General features: G+C 35.4%; 1 protein-coding gene across 16 annotated transcripts in view; it reads left to right on the forward strand.

Moving 5' to 3' along the window:
• The window catches only part of Arpp21 (cAMP-regulated phosphoprotein, 21kDa), a 156,256-nt gene that overhangs the window by 63,144 nt on the left and 74,589 nt on the right, over positions 1–18,523 (forward strand). For 8 of the 16 annotated variants that reach the window (XM_005383663.2, XM_005383671.2, XM_005383675.2 and 5 more), the window contains exons 10-13: positions 7,649–7,757; positions 9,851–9,952; positions 16,422–16,459; positions 18,243–18,302. In XM_005383663.2, the coding sequence (XP_005383720.1) occupies positions 7,649–7,757; positions 9,851–9,952; positions 16,422–16,459; positions 18,243–18,302 (309 nt within the window). The remainder of the gene's footprint in view (positions 1–7,648; positions 7,758–9,850; positions 9,953–16,421; positions 16,460–18,242; positions 18,303–18,523) is intronic. The other 8 variants (XM_013513806.1, XM_005383666.2, XM_013513805.1 and 5 more) reach the window with 4 other exon arrangements.

Below are 18,523 nucleotides of genomic sequence, written 5' to 3' on the forward strand. Positions count from 1 at the left end.
TGCAAGCATTAGAATTAGGTCCAGTACCTGAGGCTTCTCGTCATTGCTTTAGATTGACCTCTAATTTGACAGTCATTATAGAGCTTCATACCTTGAAAAGTTTTAGGCAATATTTCAAGATAAGAGTACAATAGGTTTGATAGATTTCATAGTCATATATCATCATGCTTGGTTCAAATTTTCCAACTGTAGAGTCTACCAAAAGAAATGAACATTTACCAAGCATGGTGACAAAACCTGCAATCTCAGCAGCCTGGAAAGCTGAGGCCCAGCCTGGGCAACTTAGTGATTCAGCAAGCTCCTCCACCAACGTTAAAAAGAGCTGGTAATGTGGCTCAATTAGAAGGCCCTCGCTTCAATTTTATCCTCAGTATTAAAGAAGAGAGAGAGACAGAGACAGAGACAGAGACAGAAAATTTATCAAATACATTTTTGTCTCATAACCTGACCCATTCCTTTTGTAACTCCTCCAAAGTCCATAGTATTCCCAGTGTAGTCTATCTCCCAATTCACTAATTTCTGCTCACCACTCTTTGACTTTGAAAGGAAGAAAAAGAAACTCAGCATTTCTCTCTATATATACAAAAATACTGGTGATTCTATGTCAGCGACTGCACAGGCAATTTGGGACCCATTCAGGAGGTGAAATACCATATTTACATGCAAGCTTCAATGGAATCCTTTTATATACACCAACATTTTAACACATAAATAAAGGCATTTTCATCCTAAGAAACAGCAAACATATTTAATTGTTTCCAAAGGTAACAGTACTTCAATAAAAATTTGACTGCTTTATTTGGAAATATACAAATCAACTGACTATTTGGATATTATAATATGTAGTTATGATATCATAATATTAACACTACTAAAATGTTGGCTCCATATTTATGCTGGTTCAGTGTTTATTGGTGTGCTTTTAATTTTGCTGACTTGGAGCATATAAACAGTGTATTAACAGTTTCCCATACTTGTTGAGTGCTTTAGTAACAACTGGCACTGACCTTGATAATATTCTTGTATTATCTTATATTCACAATGAGTGATCAAAATATAGAATGAATGGTTAAATTTTTAAAAATTACTACAGTAGAAGACACATTGCCATTAATCCTCCTCAAAATACTCAACATTTCTTGGAACACACTTATCCCATTGTTCTTTTTACTTTCCGAAGCAGGTCTGAACATTCTCTTTCATGAGTGTCTTTACATGATATAGTGAAAAATACAATGACTGCTACTGCCAGGTGCCATCCAACAGAAAGACAGGCTCAGAAAAGCATCACACTGTGTCCTTATCCACCTTATTCCCTGGACCTGGCACCATATTAATTTCTGGCCCATTTCCAAAATCAAATGACCACAAATGGTAAACATTTTGAATTTATTCAAGACATCAAGACAGCCAGAACAGCACAATATAAAGAGACTGACAAAATGTGACTTCTAGAACTGCTTAGAAAGTGGCAAGGAGGATAGGATCTGTGCGTTTGAAGATACAGGCAAGTATTTTGAGGGAGATTAATGGCAGTGTGCCTTTTATTCTAATGAACTTTTCAAAACTTAGATACTCATCATATTTTTTATCACATCTCATATTTAATCCTCACATATTTCAGGTAAATATTCCTACTTGCAATTTTATGCAACAAATCAAATACGTCTACTTTAGAAAGATTGCATAAATTACAAAAAAGTCACACATTAACAAGCTACCGAGATAAAGAGATAAAATTTTTGTTAGGTTTGTTTCTCAGTGTTCGATCTGTACTTTAGCAATAATTTTAATTATTAAAGCTCCACTTATGGGATTCTAGCTCATGTTCATTTCATATAAAGTGATTGATTTCTATGCTGAAACACATTTGTTTAGGGAGTGAAACTGAGTCACTGGATATATTAACATCGCTTCCTTTTAATTTTTATATAATATTGAAGTGGAAGGACAGAGAATTTAAAGAAAATGAATTGATGGTCATCTTTTTAATCATTTTATCTTTATTAGTAAGAGAATCTAGAGATCAGAAAATTTGCAAGAAATTAATCTGCTGTAGTTGAATATGCAGTCATTCACCATCAATAAAATATTGGAAGTGAAAAGAAGTGAATACAGCATGCCGAGTGCAGTGCCTTCTGTCCAGGCACCATCAGGAGACAGGCACATGCTCAAGCATACTGAATCAAATGTCACATTGAGGAATAAGACTAGATTATTTGTTTGTAGGTTTTCTTAGCAAATGCCACTGGAGTTGTTTTTTTTCTTTTTCAAACACAAGGATCCTAGAATTATCCTAAGCTAGTCCTAAATCTCAATGATAGGCTAAATCTTATAACTGAATATTATCACAAATAGCAATCATTTTTAAAGACTGTTTGACACTTATGAGATAAAACTTGAAACCTTTTCTTTTTGTACTGGGAATCAAACTCAGGACCTCACATTTGCCAGGCAAGCACTGTGCCATCAAACTATATCCCCTGCCCTTGAAATGTTTAGTAATTTCAAAAAACGAGAAAAATATTTGATGTTGGATGTATATTTCAGACTGGATGTATATATTATTTCATAGGTATTTCTTGCAAAATCATGTACAGATGATTTTGAAGAGCTGCACTTCTATGACACAGTTTTCTACTGTCAACAGTAGCGTTTGTTCATAAAAATAGCCAATTTATAGGCAAACTTGAAGAAATATGGCTATTTTGTTAACCTAAGTAGATCTATGATGTGTAGGTCTATGCGCTGGAGTTACAACACCATGTTCAGTATGCTTCTTAAATAACCAAGGTCACATACTAGGACTGAGATATTTTATTAGCTTGTTTCTTTTCCTTTTCTCAAATTTTCTACTTTATCCTTTTTATATTTTTCTATGTCATTATTTGATCATTAGAAATGAAAAAGTCAAATTAAATATTATCATTTAGTTATTATTTCCAAAAAGGGAGGATTTCACTATACTCAAAGGTCTTAAAATTATGGGCCAAGACTAGAAGCAGGGAGCAAAATTAAGTCTGGGCTTTTGTAAAGTAGCAGTACATTAGAAATGCTAAGAAATGGTTTAAAAAACAAAATGTCTTAATACCCATTTTAGCTGATTATATAATACTACATGTTGTGAAAGAATATTTTGTCAATAATCAAAATATAATTATATTTTAATTGTCCATAATTCAGTGATTGGTTATAAATCACTATTAAGTTGTTGAATTGATATTTTATCTTTCTGAACTAATAGTTTTCATTTTTCTTGTTATGAAGACTTTTATTATAATAATCACAAAATATAAAGAATTAGAAATAAAATTGCCTGTGACTTCATTATCCAGAGATACCTACTGCTACTGTTATCCTTCTTATTATATATTATGTTTTTTTACATAAATATGATCAAGCTATGTCCATGACTTTTAAAAAGTGCTTTTATGTGCTAGTTAGTATTACTGGATATCACTTAAAAAACTGCATGTTACATGTTACACACCTTCAGTTACTAACCCAGTGTGCTACAGATTCTTACTGTTTAGTTGTTGTGAGCAGTAGAGCTCTGTATTGTTGCTATGTTTTTGGATTCATACTTTAAAAAGAAATCTAAATTAATAATACTTAATAATAATAATAATGAGTGTTGATATCTTTTCAGTTTTAAGAGGAAAAGCTAACTGAAATTGCAGTTGATTCCCTCAAAGATATGACTTAATTGTCTTCACTAGCTACAGTTTCTCCATTCCTGAGAAGAGTCTAATTAAGAAATAATGAGGCCATAATTCTAACTTTTCACAGTTTGAAGATGCCAAAAACCTGACTAGATGCCAGTGCTATGCACTACATACCAGCCGTGGGTTTCACAGTAGGTATGTGCTATGAGTTGTAGAACAACTTGACTTTATATGAGAAGAGGAAATTACTTTCCATATAAAATAAGGATTACATATTATTTTATGTGCTTTTGAGAAAGCTGAAAATAATACCCATACATGAAAAGCTACCAGAAGTGAAAAATTAGGCAACATATGACTCACAGCCATGAGATGTGTAATGAAGTCTAGCCGTCACCACTTTAGTCAGTACCATGACTTTGGTAGCTTTGACAATTTTTTCTTGGAGTTACAGTCCCGTGTTAACACATTAAAAGTAATTCATTATCATGGTATATGTGAGCCCATAGCACACTATTTTAGTTTCATCCATTTTATTCCTTAGAAAATATTGCTATGACTTTAAATTAGTTGGCGAAGGGATTTTTAAAAGCTATAGTACAGGGGTACATGACAGGTGATTTTCAGCTTAGTCGCTGTACTATTTAGTTGCATACCTTAGTTCCCATAAATTTAAACTGAAAACTACTTTTTGGCTCTAGAGTCATAAATAGTTCTCTATAATACTAACCTGGAGAAATCTCATTAGTTCTTCTCATTTCTTTCTAAAACAATGGCTAATGGTTACTTTATGACTACTCAAAATATTTTTCAATAAAAATAAATGGCTTACTAATTTGAGCTATTACATTCTAAGTTTGGAAAATGTTTAAACAAGAGATTTGAAAGGTAGTTACTGAGACAGAACTTCACAAAACTTATTTATATCAGATAAAGAAACAACCTAATCTAAATACTCCCCTTATTGATAAAAACAAATCTTTTGATTCTATTTGTTTATGTGATGCAGTTTTCCTGAATATATCCAACTATGAAAAACAAATAAATGACATTATAAAGATATGAAAATTAAATTTCAAAAATAACATTTAGCTAGCTGATACTTTAAACAGATTTTCTGAAACTAGGGAAGCTGAAATTCTCTTTTCCATCTCCTTTCTTTGCTTGCGATAGCCTTAGATATTTTTAAAACATAATTAATTTTGGTCAACATGAAATTTCAACCCAAGTTTTAAAGATCTCCCTGATGCTCTAAGTTTGTCTTTTTGAGGCGGGGTCTCACTGTGTAGCCCATGCTGGCCTCCTGTCTCAGTCTCCTCACTGCTGAGATGACAGTCATGAGCCACCAAACCAACGGTCTAAATTTGAATTTACATTTTACTAGCTAGATTCTCAATTCTGTTTTAAAAACCACAAAATGTATGACCTCATATCTTATTCAGTGGCTTTTTTTGGATCTGACTCTGAGTTAGTTATTTATGGACATTTGTGCTAAATTTTCATTAGCTCATATATTGATTAATTTATTCATTCAGCTGAAGGCTTCCTATGTTCAAGGCAGGGATCTAGGCACTGAGGATTAAGTTTTTAAAAATTTATTTATTTATTTATTTATTCATTCATTTATTTATTTATTTCTCTATTTATGTATTTGAGACAGATAGGGTCTCACTATATAGCCCAGGCTGGCCTTGAACTCACGGCAAACCTCCTGCCTCAGCCTGGGGATTACACGCATGCACCACCATTCCTGGCTAGGACCAAATATATTTAAAAGGTTTACTTACATAGACCTTACATTCTAATTCCAGTTAGTATGCTGAAATCTCATTCTAATACTTGTTGTTTTAAAGAAGAGTTTAGTCTAAAACAAGTTCACCTTATGCTGGGAATAAAAATGTCGGCATTCTCAGACCATGTATTTCCACACAGATGGTTATGAACTGTTAGAACCAAATACAAAAACTGTTTCTGGGAACTTAAGGAAATAATTCTATTTACTGGAGCTTTTTGGACTACAGAGAATGGGACCATTACAAGAAATCTAGTGAACACTGATATAGTCTACATTTTTATTTAAGTGAACATCTGAATTCACTTGCTGTAAGAAAAAAAAAAGTGATGGGATGACATATACGTTTCGGTGGAAATGCTGGAGTGCTAAAATAAATTCTGGAGATTTCTATTATTTACAATGACCCGCGCCACACATGATACTACTGTGAGACTTTACAATAGAACAGTTTAAGTTTCTGTGACTATTCTCTACCAAAATATGTTTCATGTCTCTACTGTGCATGAATACTTCACTGGGAAGCACATTTTCACTCATTCTTTGGGTTCTGATTTTAGACGTCATATTTCCACTTTCAGGCTGCTTGCTATATTTTATTCTATGCTAATTTTAGTGCTAACTGTTTACTTTAGTCGCAAGGGTGGTGCCAGGTTATGATTCTTTAACTTGAGGTTTCAAGTTGTGCAGCCCACTGCGCTCTATGTGATCACAGAGGCACAGCGCCCACTCTCTATGTGAGCGTGTTGCCCCGCTGCTTCAGGGCTACAGTCTAGAAGGCAAATCTATGAACTGGGAGTCAAAAGAATCCCTGAGAGATGGCTTCCTTCTCTTTAAAGCTGGCAAAAAATAATTAACTTCTGCTGCATCAAACATTTACTGTGCAGTTAAATAAGATAACATCACTTCACAAAAATTATACATAGGTTTAGAAACTGTACTTTGTATTATTCTGGCTTTCTGCTGGTGTCTGTGCATCAATATTTTTACAACGTGTCTATGGGTATTTAAAGAAAGAATGCTTCATGTCAGGTTTTGAATTCTAAACTAGCTTAAGCTAGTCCTTTCTTCCCCCAAATGCTATTTGATTATTTTGAAGATGCATGCAAATGATGAAATTTTCTTTTAATTACTGATCATCCACCTTAAGCTTTAGACACCCTAAAGTTGCTTCCTGTGATTAAAGGTATAATGAATCAAATAGGTACAGAAAACTCCTGTGCTTCAGAAGTAATGCATCATGAGACATTACAGAGACACTGTAATGAGAGTCATTAATTGCATCTGTTTCTAAACTAGGGAAAAATGTTTTAGCACTTCCTGTGTAGCTGAGCACAGGTCCAAGTCATTCATTGAGTCCTGGTATATGCAGTGATTGTCATGGGAAATTAATGTAGAAACACATACCTTTCCTTTAATAATACCAAATTTTTTATTTTTATTTTAAAGAGATTAAAAAAATAAAAAACAATAAAAAGTGATACAAATTTCAAAACAAGATGGGAGGAAATTAAAAATGGTTATTACAAAAGAATCTCCAAAAAATCAGTTGACTAATCGATAGCATGTAACTGATTGGAGCATTTCTCCCATACTAATGCACCATTAAGTTGTTTAAATTAAGTATCTGCAGTTTTCCCAGTTAGTGAACGGATCTACAGGACATGGTAGGAATGTCACAGTATAGTGGAGACAGATTTGGGAGCACTTATCACTGGAGAAAGGTAGAAATACATTTAAATGGTGTTTTGCTGTGGATCCTCAGGTAATGGGAGGTATATGCTTTCAGTTTCTAGGCACTGGCAAATTAACGTACTCTCAAGTTCTAAACATGTTTAAGAATGTGAGTGGAAATTTGTTTGAATTCAGGAATGACGGAGACCAAAATAAGTACAGAAAATGTCAATGCACTATAATGTGTGGGCCTTTTAAATTTTTCTTTAACGTCAGCCATGATGATCAAGATGCAGCAAACAAGACTCCGAATTCAAAACACCTAAAGGTATTCCAGTGACATATGTGAAATGACATATTATTACCTACTTGTATATTGCCAGCAACTCTAATATCAGAGCCACTTGTAAACTTTTTTAAAAAAATTAAATGCCACTATGGGGAAAAAAACAACACTAAGAAGTAACTTTAAACGGGGAAAAATCCTTTTCATTGATATGTTTTACTTTGCTGGCAGACCAGAGCAAAGGTTTTGTGAACATTTAAAAGATGAAAAAGGTGAAGAATCCCAGAAGCGGTTTATCTTGAAGCGAGATAACTCTAGTATTGATAAAGAAGACAATCAGGTTGGTTCTCAAGTTTGAGAGTGGCTGACGTTGTTTTTGAAGGTGGGCTGACTGATGTTCTTGTCGTCCCTTTGTTCCTCTGTTGTCCCCTTCTGCCCTCCTGACTCTCCCAGCCTCTGATATTATCCCCCTCTCTCCAACCCCCTTGCCTTTCCCTGCCTCCCCCTTGGCATTCAATGGGCAGCCAAAAACATGTCCTGGTTGCTTTAGCAATGGCTCTGTGTTGGGCTGCATGGGTGGTGCTTGGCGCAGATTCTGCTGCATGTCCTGGGGGGTTGGGATGCCACAGGCTCCAGGCTGTGGGGAAAAGCTTTGTCAGTCGCATTTCCAGATGTCTGTGTAACTATGGCAGTCGTTCCACTCCCTACAGCTTTGTCCTTCAGTTGTGCACAAATTGAGCTGGATTATCAATACGGACCGATGATCAACCGGTGTAGCTGTAAAGAACAAACCTTGTTATGGTGAGGACAGGTGGATTTTGCAACTATCCTAAACTAAGTCTTCACAGAAAAAAAATTGAGTTCATGTTCTAGTCTCCCACCTCTTCTCCTTCCCATGTTTTATGGTCCATGTAAATTGTCTGCTCATTTTGCATGAAACATAGCAGAAATTTATCCTTGTGTATTTTGCTTGTGAAAAAACACTGTGTCATTGTTCTAGAGTAGCTTTAATCATGGTACCTGGACCAAGGTAAAGAGACTTCACTAAATCTCCTCTCTAGATGGGGGGTGTGGAATCTCAGGGTGATTAGGAAGAAAGCTAAGTAAATGACAAGAGAGAACAAATTTTAAATAATAAGCACAGTAGAAAGTCATATAAATATCATTGCAATTATACTCTGTGTCGCTGACAGTCAAAATAGATTTTTTTAAAAAGATGACATGGCTTTAGAATATTTAAAGGTAAGACAACATGCATCTCGCTCAAGTTATCATTTCAGTGAGTCACCATAAGCCAGTATGTGCATCTCTGACGCACTTTTTTCTCAACTTGTTCATGATTTGTATCTCATTTCCTGCCACGACCACCGAGCTACACCGTGGCTTGTGTCAACCCTGAGACATGTGCCTGTATCATGTACTTGGTGGCTGTCTGCTGAACGGATGGATGAATGTGGTCAGTGCAGAGCATGTTCTGAGGAAAGGCAAAAAGACAATGGGAAGGCAGCTGAGAAGCTAAAGGTGGTTCAGAGGAGAGGATAAAGCACAGCAGTCCTCATGCTGGGTTCTTTGAATTAATTATTTCACTTGGTACTGACCCTTATCAACTAACAAATGTTTTAGATTTAGTTTATAAGCCTCAGGTCCTTCTTTAAATGCCAGACACAATTCACAGCATCAGTCATTGAATGAATAAAACAAATGAAAGGAGGTAAAGATGTAATGTCCACATCTCCCTTTGTGTACCCTGCTTTCTTTTCTTTTCTTTTTTTTTTTATGATTTTTTTTTCCCAATACCAGGAATTGAACTCACAACCTTGCGCTTGCCAGGCAGGCACTGTGCTGCTGAGCTAAATCCCCAGCCCCTGCCCTGCTTTCTTTACCCCTCACATGTTCAAAGCCATTTCTTCCCTATCCAGTCTTGAACTAGCTACTCCCTCTTTTCTTTTCATTTCTTTTCTTTCCTTACTTTCTTCCATCTTTCCTCCCTTCCCCGCTTCCTTTCTTCCTTCCTTCCTTCTTTCCATCTTTCCTTCCTCTCTCCCTCCCTTCTTTCCTTCCTTTTTTTTAAAAGTCAGAAGCACATAGGTTAACAAAGGAAATAAAGTGAATCCATGGTAAACCACCTCTTACCTGAACTGGCTCAATACCTCAGGCATACTCAGGCGTGTTCATTTTGGAAACATCTAATTGTGCTAATTACACCCAGCAAGGAAGCAACGAAGGGCAACAAACATTTCCCATCACTACGTGCTATGCACACACAGTACATATACCTCACTCAACACAGTCTCCTCAGGGACTAGAGAGAGCAAGAAGTATCATGCTCCATTTATTTAATGAACATTTATTATTTTTAGTTGACAGTTACTTAACTGTAGATCTCTATCAACTCAACTTGGATAACCCTCCTGATTTCTTTTTTCTGTTCAGAAAAACAGAATGCATCCATTTAGAGATGACAGACGAAGTAAATCAATTGAAGAGAGAGAAGAGGAATATCAGAGAGTGAGGGAGAGAATATTTGCACATGATGTGAGTAGTTGTTTTAATTGCCTCTTTAGTGTGGTTCTACCATCAACAGTAAGGCAGTCTCATTCCTCAGACAGTGAGTTGGCAGGAAGTAAGGAGATTAGAGCCAGAGAACAAATCGAACTGCAGAAGCTGAGAGGTGTTTCTGGAAGAGGATCTGGTTCAGGGAAGTAATAGGAAACCAGCCAAAGGTCTAGCTGTGACCAGTAAGAATAGGGAAGTGTAATCTTGGTCAGTAAAAATAGACCTTTTATACAGGGAGGGGTGTCAGATTTGCAGAAACACCTTCATGTCCATAGTAGGCAGCAGAAAACCTATTAATCAACATTGTGCATAGGAAAGAATTCCAAAAATGAGTCTACTAAGTACATATATATATATGGATATTATATATATATATATATGTATATGTAGTATTTTCTGAGTTATTAGTAAGTATAGACAGATCATTACTCTAAAGTTAGATAATAATGCTCATTTCATTGGGTGTGTTGATACATACCTATACTCTTAGAAGCTGAAGCAGGAAGTTAGCCAGTTCTGGCCCAGCCAGGGCAACTTGACTTATCAAGACCCTATCTCAAAATTAAAAATACAAATAAATTAACAAATAAAGGAGTTGGGGGTGTAACTCAGTGCTATTCAACTCCCAGTCCTTTGGTAATTATTAATAATAGTAATAATAATAACAATAATATAATGCTAAATGTCATGCCAATCACATCTGTGAGCAATTTGTCAAGGGAATAATCATAAAACAATTCTTTTTTGTTCAAATTCCAAGAGAGAAAATGTGGTTGGGATTTTTAAAATTCTTTATCCACAATATGAAAGTCATTTAAGCAGCTAAATAAGAACAAAAAGTGAAAAAATCAAGACTAAATTCACATGCACGGAAGTGGAATGGGCAAGCGATCACCAGAGCTTTCTATGCCAAAAAATGATGTGGAGTCTCCTTAGTGTTATGGGTTCTTGTTTGTGCAGAACATGTGAGGTCATTTGTGACACTCTCAGTGGCCACCCTTTCTAGCTCTGCTAGGTCAGGAGGAGCATTTGACTCCTGCAGACAACTAGATGGCAGCCGAGTTGATGGCTGCTGTCCGTGGTGGCTTCAAGCTGACACCTTTGTCCATGACCCCTCAGCTGGCGCTCTTTTTTTTAGTTCGAGGCTGCAGGAAAGATCCTACCTCTTCCAACACTGCATTACACTCACATTGAAACCCACAATCATCCTTCTTGAATTTACTAGTACAGGATTTTGATGACTGAGTAATCTGGCTGAGTTCTGAAATTAGGAGACAAGGAAATGAGGTTGTCATAGCTGAATGTCTGGATGATTCTGCAGATAGTCTAGACTCATGGTCAGCATTTTTGGTGGAGCAAAGCACACCCTAACACAGTGGGCCTTTAACTGTGTTTGTTGTATAAAATAATAAACTGATGAAAGGATCTCACCTACAAATGGTAGAGCAAGAGTACCTACTGTCGTGGGCTGGGATGCAGTGTGTTTCTTCCAGAAGACCTTCCTAGAGAGATATGTTTGATGTTTTCACTTTCTATTTTATTTGCCCTCTCTTTCACTCATATATACACACAAATACACATGCAAACATTTTACCTTACAGTTTGATTCAAGCCAGTCAAATAAGTCAAGCAATTTGTGAATGAGTTGTTATGTCAAAAGAGCACATATGAATGCACGAATTCATAGCACACACAAATAACCCCAATAGCATACACAAATAATGCAGAATCAACATTCAGGTTTTCTTCTAATTGTGCTATATTTCTTGACACTTGAGAGCTAGGTGATACATCATAAGATACTTGCCTAGGAAAAAAATGGGCACCTGTGTAGCTAATCCTGTTCAGTTTCCCATGTCCACAGGGAGGTCTTCACAAGGGGAAGGGTCTGAATGACTTCTTCTACATCTGCACTTTCATGTTCCTTTCAAAAGAGATTAACAGTAGGGAACTGGATCCCAAATGGGAGATTTCTTTGAGGCAAACTTGGCTGTATGAAGCCCTTGATGGCCACATGCTGCATTAACATGTGTGTGTGTGTGCGTGTGTGTGTGTGTGTGTGTGTGTGTGTGTGCAGTGTTAGGGATGGAATTTAAAGCCTAGAACACGTGAGGCAAGAGCTTTACTGCTGAGCTATACCACCAGCCATATCAAAATTTTGTGACAAGTAAATGCACACTTAAATGGGAGAAATATTAAAGTGCCAGTCTTTTACAAAATCCTACCTATTCAAAATATGACTTGGCAACTTCTTTAAAATGCTAAGTCTTCTTCCCTTTGCAGAGATGTTAACTCTTTCTAGGCTCTCTGGGAGCCAACATTTCTGGCTTTGTGAGTTCAAATAGCGTGTTAGACTGTTTCAGGCATTGCTTTTAAGTAAATATTGTAGGGCAGGTGGTTAAAATTGATACTCTACTTGAAATACAAATGGAGCAGGGCTTCCAGGATTAAGTGGAGTTTCTGATATCATTTGTAAGATATTAGAGTCATGCATATATGTGTGTATCAAAGGAAAATTTCCCTACTATTTATCATACTTCTACAGGGTTTTATAACCCTCACATCTAGAAAGGGGAAAACATCCAGTGCGTTTCTCCTCCCGCTATCACTCAGGCAGACATGCTGTCTTGCCACCAGTATTCTCTTTCATTAGATACTTATCCCAATATGACAAATTATTCCAAAGTTCAGCAATTTAAAACAAATATATTTACCTCATGGTTCTGTGAGTCAAGAGCTGGAGAATGGCTTAGTGAGATGGTGAGATGATTCTAGCTCTGGATCTTTCACCAGAGGTTGCATGTAAGCTCTCCTCTGGGGCTACAATTACCTGAAGATTTTTCTGACAAGTTATCTAAGTCCATGTTCTCATGTACCATTATTGGCACTCTCAGTTACTCACTGGCAATAATCTGGAAGTCTAAGATTTTTAGGAGGTGGGCTTTGCCTTCCCTCACAGGCTGGTGGGCATCTTTCTAACACTGTGCATAACTTCCCCTGGAAAACATCTGGGAAAGTGACAGAAGAGAGTGAGAGAAAGATGGAGAGGGGAGAGAGATTGAGAGGGAGATTTTCCTTTCTTCTCTAGTCCAATAAAAACACAGAACAACCTTGGGACGATCGAGCAGGTCGTACACAATACTTTGAATAGGCAAGAATCCTTGACAGCCATTCTCTACTACCAGGAAATTATTATATCCTCTATTAACGCAAACTCTCAAGGATATAACAGGGCAATATGAACTTTCTCAAATACAAACAAGAAATCATCATTCCCACTTACATAACGACACCACACTTTAGGGGGTTTTATCTATGTTTTTTCAGATTCCCAAATGATCATTACCATTGACTAAATTGATGAGAAACAAGATTATTCTTACATAAAACAATCATTGAAGTATATTAAATCAATTATAAAACAAATGCAAAGAATCCAGCATTAGGAAATGACATTACAGTACTCTAATCTTTTTCTGAGCAGGTCATTAATATCTTCATAACTTGCAATCTGTGCCAAGATGCCCAGCTTTCCCTGTCAATTATGATTTAAGTAGTGAATTTATTCCAGTCAACTTAAATAGTAAGTGTATGTATGTTTTTTGGTACTTGAAGTAATGGAAAGTTCAGAAATACTTCCTAATATTTATGCTTTAGCAAAAAAAATTATTTTAAAATTAGAAATGATTTTGAGTATTTTCCAAATGTGTCTTGTCTAAGGTGTGTGCATGAGTACGTGAGAATGTGAGTGTGTATATGCTTTCTGTTTAGAAACACAATCAAAATATGCAGGTTGCTTTGGTAATTTTCTAGAAAAAGCTTTGAAATGCAGCTTGAAAACTTGGGTATCTTGATATAAGGAAAAATTATTATATGAGAACTAACTAGTTGGAAGAGTGCAGGGAATTTAGTTCTCACACAATAAAATGATTTTTTTAGTGAGTAGTATATGATATTCCTTTTTTCTTTGGCAAAGATTCAAGCTTCTCTTCTGGTTAATTCTATACGATATCGCTAACTTGAGGAAGTGTGGGTTGTTGAAACAACACAGGTGGGAAACTTATGTTTTTCCAAGAAGGTAAATTGCAAAGGATATTATGTTTAAAGAGGGACTCGGGAAGGAGCTCACCCATGGTCCTACCAGCATGTGCTGGGTTCTCTCTTTAGGGAGAAGATGGAAGGGCATGAGGAGCAATCAGAGTTGGGGGTGGGATGTGGGGGAGAACTCTGTAAAGCCATTAGGCAAGATCGTTTTTCTTTCTTTAAAAAAGGAAGCCTTTTATATCTGGGAATGCATATGAGTGACATCTCTGAAAGATGCACTTAATTACTGTGACAATTTTATCTTTCTCTGCTATTAAATTTGCAAGCTATTAATGCTACTTTTTAAAAAGTTTATTTTCACCAGCTACTGAATCATAGCTTATAAATATCTATATCTTATTTATGAAATATGGTGAAGGGGTGATGAAGTCATCTTCCATAGGACCTTTCCACAAAAATCAGAAAAATGCTCTTGAAATATACTTCTGTGAAAGACATCCTTAACTTCTCAGTGTCTCACTTTTCAATTCAAACAGTTTGAATTAATTTTCCTACAAATGCTATCAGATTAACAAGTCTGAAGAGGTCAATATGTCTTTGACAATTCCTTCAAAGTAGATTCTCAATAATTCCATGACCCAGCGAGAACGTTATAAATTTAATTGACCTCTTTTCAACGACAAAAGCTGAGAAGTAGCAAAGGGTTGACCCCATCATGTATATTTGAAACAACTTCACCGTCTTTTGCATTCCATGACTTGACTCTAGCTGGTAGGAAAACCAAACTAATGGAACAAAGGGGATAAGATATCTGGTTTACTGTAAGGTGACATTTGTAGGAACAGTGTTGATGGCACATCCTTTTCCATATATATTTGTATTTGTTTCCCTTTCTGTATATGCACAAAACTTTTAAAAAGTTATTTTCTGAAAGATTTGTCTTTTAATTAGCTGTTTGTCTTTTTAATTAAACAAATTATTTTGCAAATTTGAGATTTGGGATACAATATAAATTTAGAAAGATTAAAATAGAAATTATTCTAGAGATACCTTGAGTGAAAGGCTCAGTTCAATAAGGAAAACACCATATCTAAAGCTAGTCCTTTCGGATAGTGGAAGGAAATGCTTTCTGGAGCAAACTGAAAAGAGGAAGCAATGTCTTGCTTGCCTTTCTGAGTACTAATTACGTTAGCAGCATCTTTTAGTTCAAGAATTACTCAAATGTCATTACTACTTCTTTCTTCTTACTTTGTCTTCAAATGGACCTATTAAATTTTTATTTATCTCTTTAACATAAAATTTATTCATCATTTCAAAATATTGCAGATAGCGTGGTACTCAAATTTTATATAAATTTCATACTTTGAAAAATGGTCTTGTGTTGCTTCCTAAACACAATGACTACATTTATTACCACAGCACCATATTTTATTTGAACTTAGACTTTTTCTATTTGTTTAATAAATTAATCCACCTTTCCTCAACATGTAATGATAATTGAATTTTATCTTCCCTACATTTTGTATTAAATATCAGATTGGAAGTCATGCATAGTGGCACTGGCCTGTAATCCCAGCACTCCTGGAGGCAGAGGAAAGAGGATTGCAAGTTCAGTCCCAGCCTGGGCAACTGAGTGACTTAGCAAGATCCTTTCTCAAAAAATAAATAAATAAAAATAATGTGAGCTTGGGAATGTAGCTCAATGTAAGGGCCTTGGGTTCCATCCCCAGTACCACAAAAAAGCAAAACCAAAAACAAGAAAACAGTTCAGAGAGAAACAAATAAATGGTGGTGAATAAAAATGAAAGAAAAAGTCATTTTTCTATGTGAAAAATTAGAAATATAAGATGGAGCTTGATAGTTTCTCCAATTAGCTTCATTTTATCAAACCTTGTCTTCTATTCTTCCCCTTTAATTAATAATTGATAACATTTCATCAATTTTGAGAAAGTTGGAGTCAATCTCTTTTTTTTTTTTCGTGAGAATTTGTTACCAGGTAGTAACTAAAGGAGTGTGGCTTTACACTTCTCCCATTCTTCGGTGGATCCTGTCAAGCTTGCATGCTCTGCTTTGATTGAACCCACTCCCTCGGCTTTTGTTGGTGGCTGTACCTCCGCAGCTCCAGAGGAAACCATTCACTCAGGACCTTACAGTGATATATTTCTCCAGCAGTTTCAGCATATTTCTCTTATTCAACAAGGTTTAATCTGTTCAAAACTAGAGGAGTCCTGACGGGAAAGCACCCTATTGCTGCATGAGAATTGTTTATTCTTCTAACCCTAACTTATTTTTTTATTTCCATCTTTTGTACATATCTTTCTAAGTAGTTTTAAAATCAGGCATGGATTTTGGATCCTTCAGCATATCCAGAACATCTGATACAATGCCTTTTTCTATTTTTCAGTCAGTTTGCTCCCAGGAAAGCCTTTTTGTGGAAAACAGGTAAAGTGAAATTTACTTTCACGTGTCACTAGAGGAACAGTCTGTCGTGTTTGTCCTGTATATTCCCATATACATCTATATCCCATATATAAGTGTGTGCTTGAATATATGTGTAAGTAGATACATATATCAATGCATACACACATGTATATTCACATGTATGTTATTTAACATGTCTAAAAATTATTTAATTTGGGGAAAAAGTTCTTACCACCACTTCCAAACAGAGACTGAAATATTTTCTTTATTTAACATTTCAGTTTCTGGCCCTTCCAAAGGTGGAATTCCTGTTACCTTCACATGATGAAATGTTCAGACCCTCCCTGAGAATTTTTTGTTCCTTTGCCTTATTGAAGAGGCTGCTAAAAGTACTTAAAACGTTGTATTATTAGCCACTTTCTTGTGACACATACTCACACATAGCAGTACAAATAACAATTGAAATAACATTATTTTAATTTTCTCATTCTTAACACTCTGCTACTCTTCATAAAAGGGCTAACTTGAAACTTGTATCTAAACCAGTCTAAATTTTGCTGTACATCTTACTTAGGAGTTAGTGGAGGGAAGTAATTGCAAAACAAAATGGTTATGAAACTTATAGATCATCTTGGGGATAAGAACAGACATTTTTCAAACTTGATTTATAACTTTTTTAAATGGTTCTAAATTGACATAGGCATTAAAATATCCCATTTATTCAATTGCAGATATTCAGGACAAATTAAGGAATTCACGTTAACTGTACTAATCACATTTAACATGTATCAAATTCAGTAACCTAGAAATATGGCATTCATAAATAAAGTGGTAGCTAATTTTATTTCAGGTGTCTGCTTAATGGGTGTTTCTATAAAACTGAACCAAATTGGGACTGATTCAGTGTCAGTTCTGAGAGAAATTTAAACTGGGCATTAGAGATAACCGATTTTTAAAAATGCCATCATTTCTATTAGCAGTTAGAACTCCACAAGTAATGAAACCAATCAAGACAGTAGATTCTTTTAGAAGGTGAAATGAAATTACAAAACAAGTCCATATGAAGACTTAAAAACAACTTCAAAATTCATGAAAACTATGAATCCATGGATATTAATATCTTAGCAATGATTCTGAAGCATTCCAAAATTCAATAACTGCACCAAAAAGAGTGAGCATTTATAGTTGCCTAATGGGAAATCTTATTACCTAACATTATAACAATCATGTTTTCTTCCTTACTTCCTAATTCCTTTCATTTACACTGAAATGCTCCATATATTCAAATTAGATTAAAGTCAACATTACAATAATTTTCCAGATATATGTACTGGATATATGAAAAAGTCTTGATAGTCCCAAGAATCAAAATTAAAATTGATGGCTCTCCTATCAAAATAATATCTCCTGGATGCTTGCACTCTGGAATATCAATTTTTCACCAGGTACAAAAGATAAAAACATAATTTTAGTCTTACCTTTAAAAATACACAACTAATATACTGGATCAAATTTCTATCATATCTATCTGTATTTCTTTTATTCTTCTCCATTTCTTCTATTTTTCTCTTCCTTCCTCTGCTCCTTATTTATCATCAGTGCTTTAAACCTAGGACAGGAATGTCAACTCTGCCATTCAGATATTAGTGCAATATGGCAAAATTTAACTTTGGCCAAATAAATGCAGTTATGTGGGGTTGAATTATAAGAAAAGGTGTTCTATACTTGAATACACATCCCTTTAACATAAGGCATTTAGTACGTTTAGGTTTTATATCATAAAAATCATGTTTTTCATTTCCAGTAGGCTGTTGGAAGACAATAACATATGCAATGAGACCTATAAGAAAAGACAGCTGTTTCGGTTGGTATGGTTTATTTTTTTAAACTGTGTTTTCAGCATATGTGCCAGAGTCAGTGTTAAATATAAGTGTATTAGTGTAAAATATTTCTGTTCATGAAATCAATTTCGTTCAGTTCTCTTTGTAGAGTTTGTTACACTGCTAGTGTGGTGTCATATCAGGCAATGTGAGATACAAGAGAAAGCTATCATGCTGTACATAGTTCTCAAGGGTCTTCCTCTCA

Source organism: Chinchilla lanigera, unplaced genomic scaffold, assembly GCF_000276665.1.
Source record: "Chinchilla lanigera isolate Chin_1 unplaced genomic scaffold, ChiLan1.0 scaffold00020, whole genome shotgun sequence".
Lineage (NCBI taxonomy): Eukaryota > Metazoa > Chordata > Mammalia > Rodentia > Chinchillidae > Chinchilla > Chinchilla lanigera.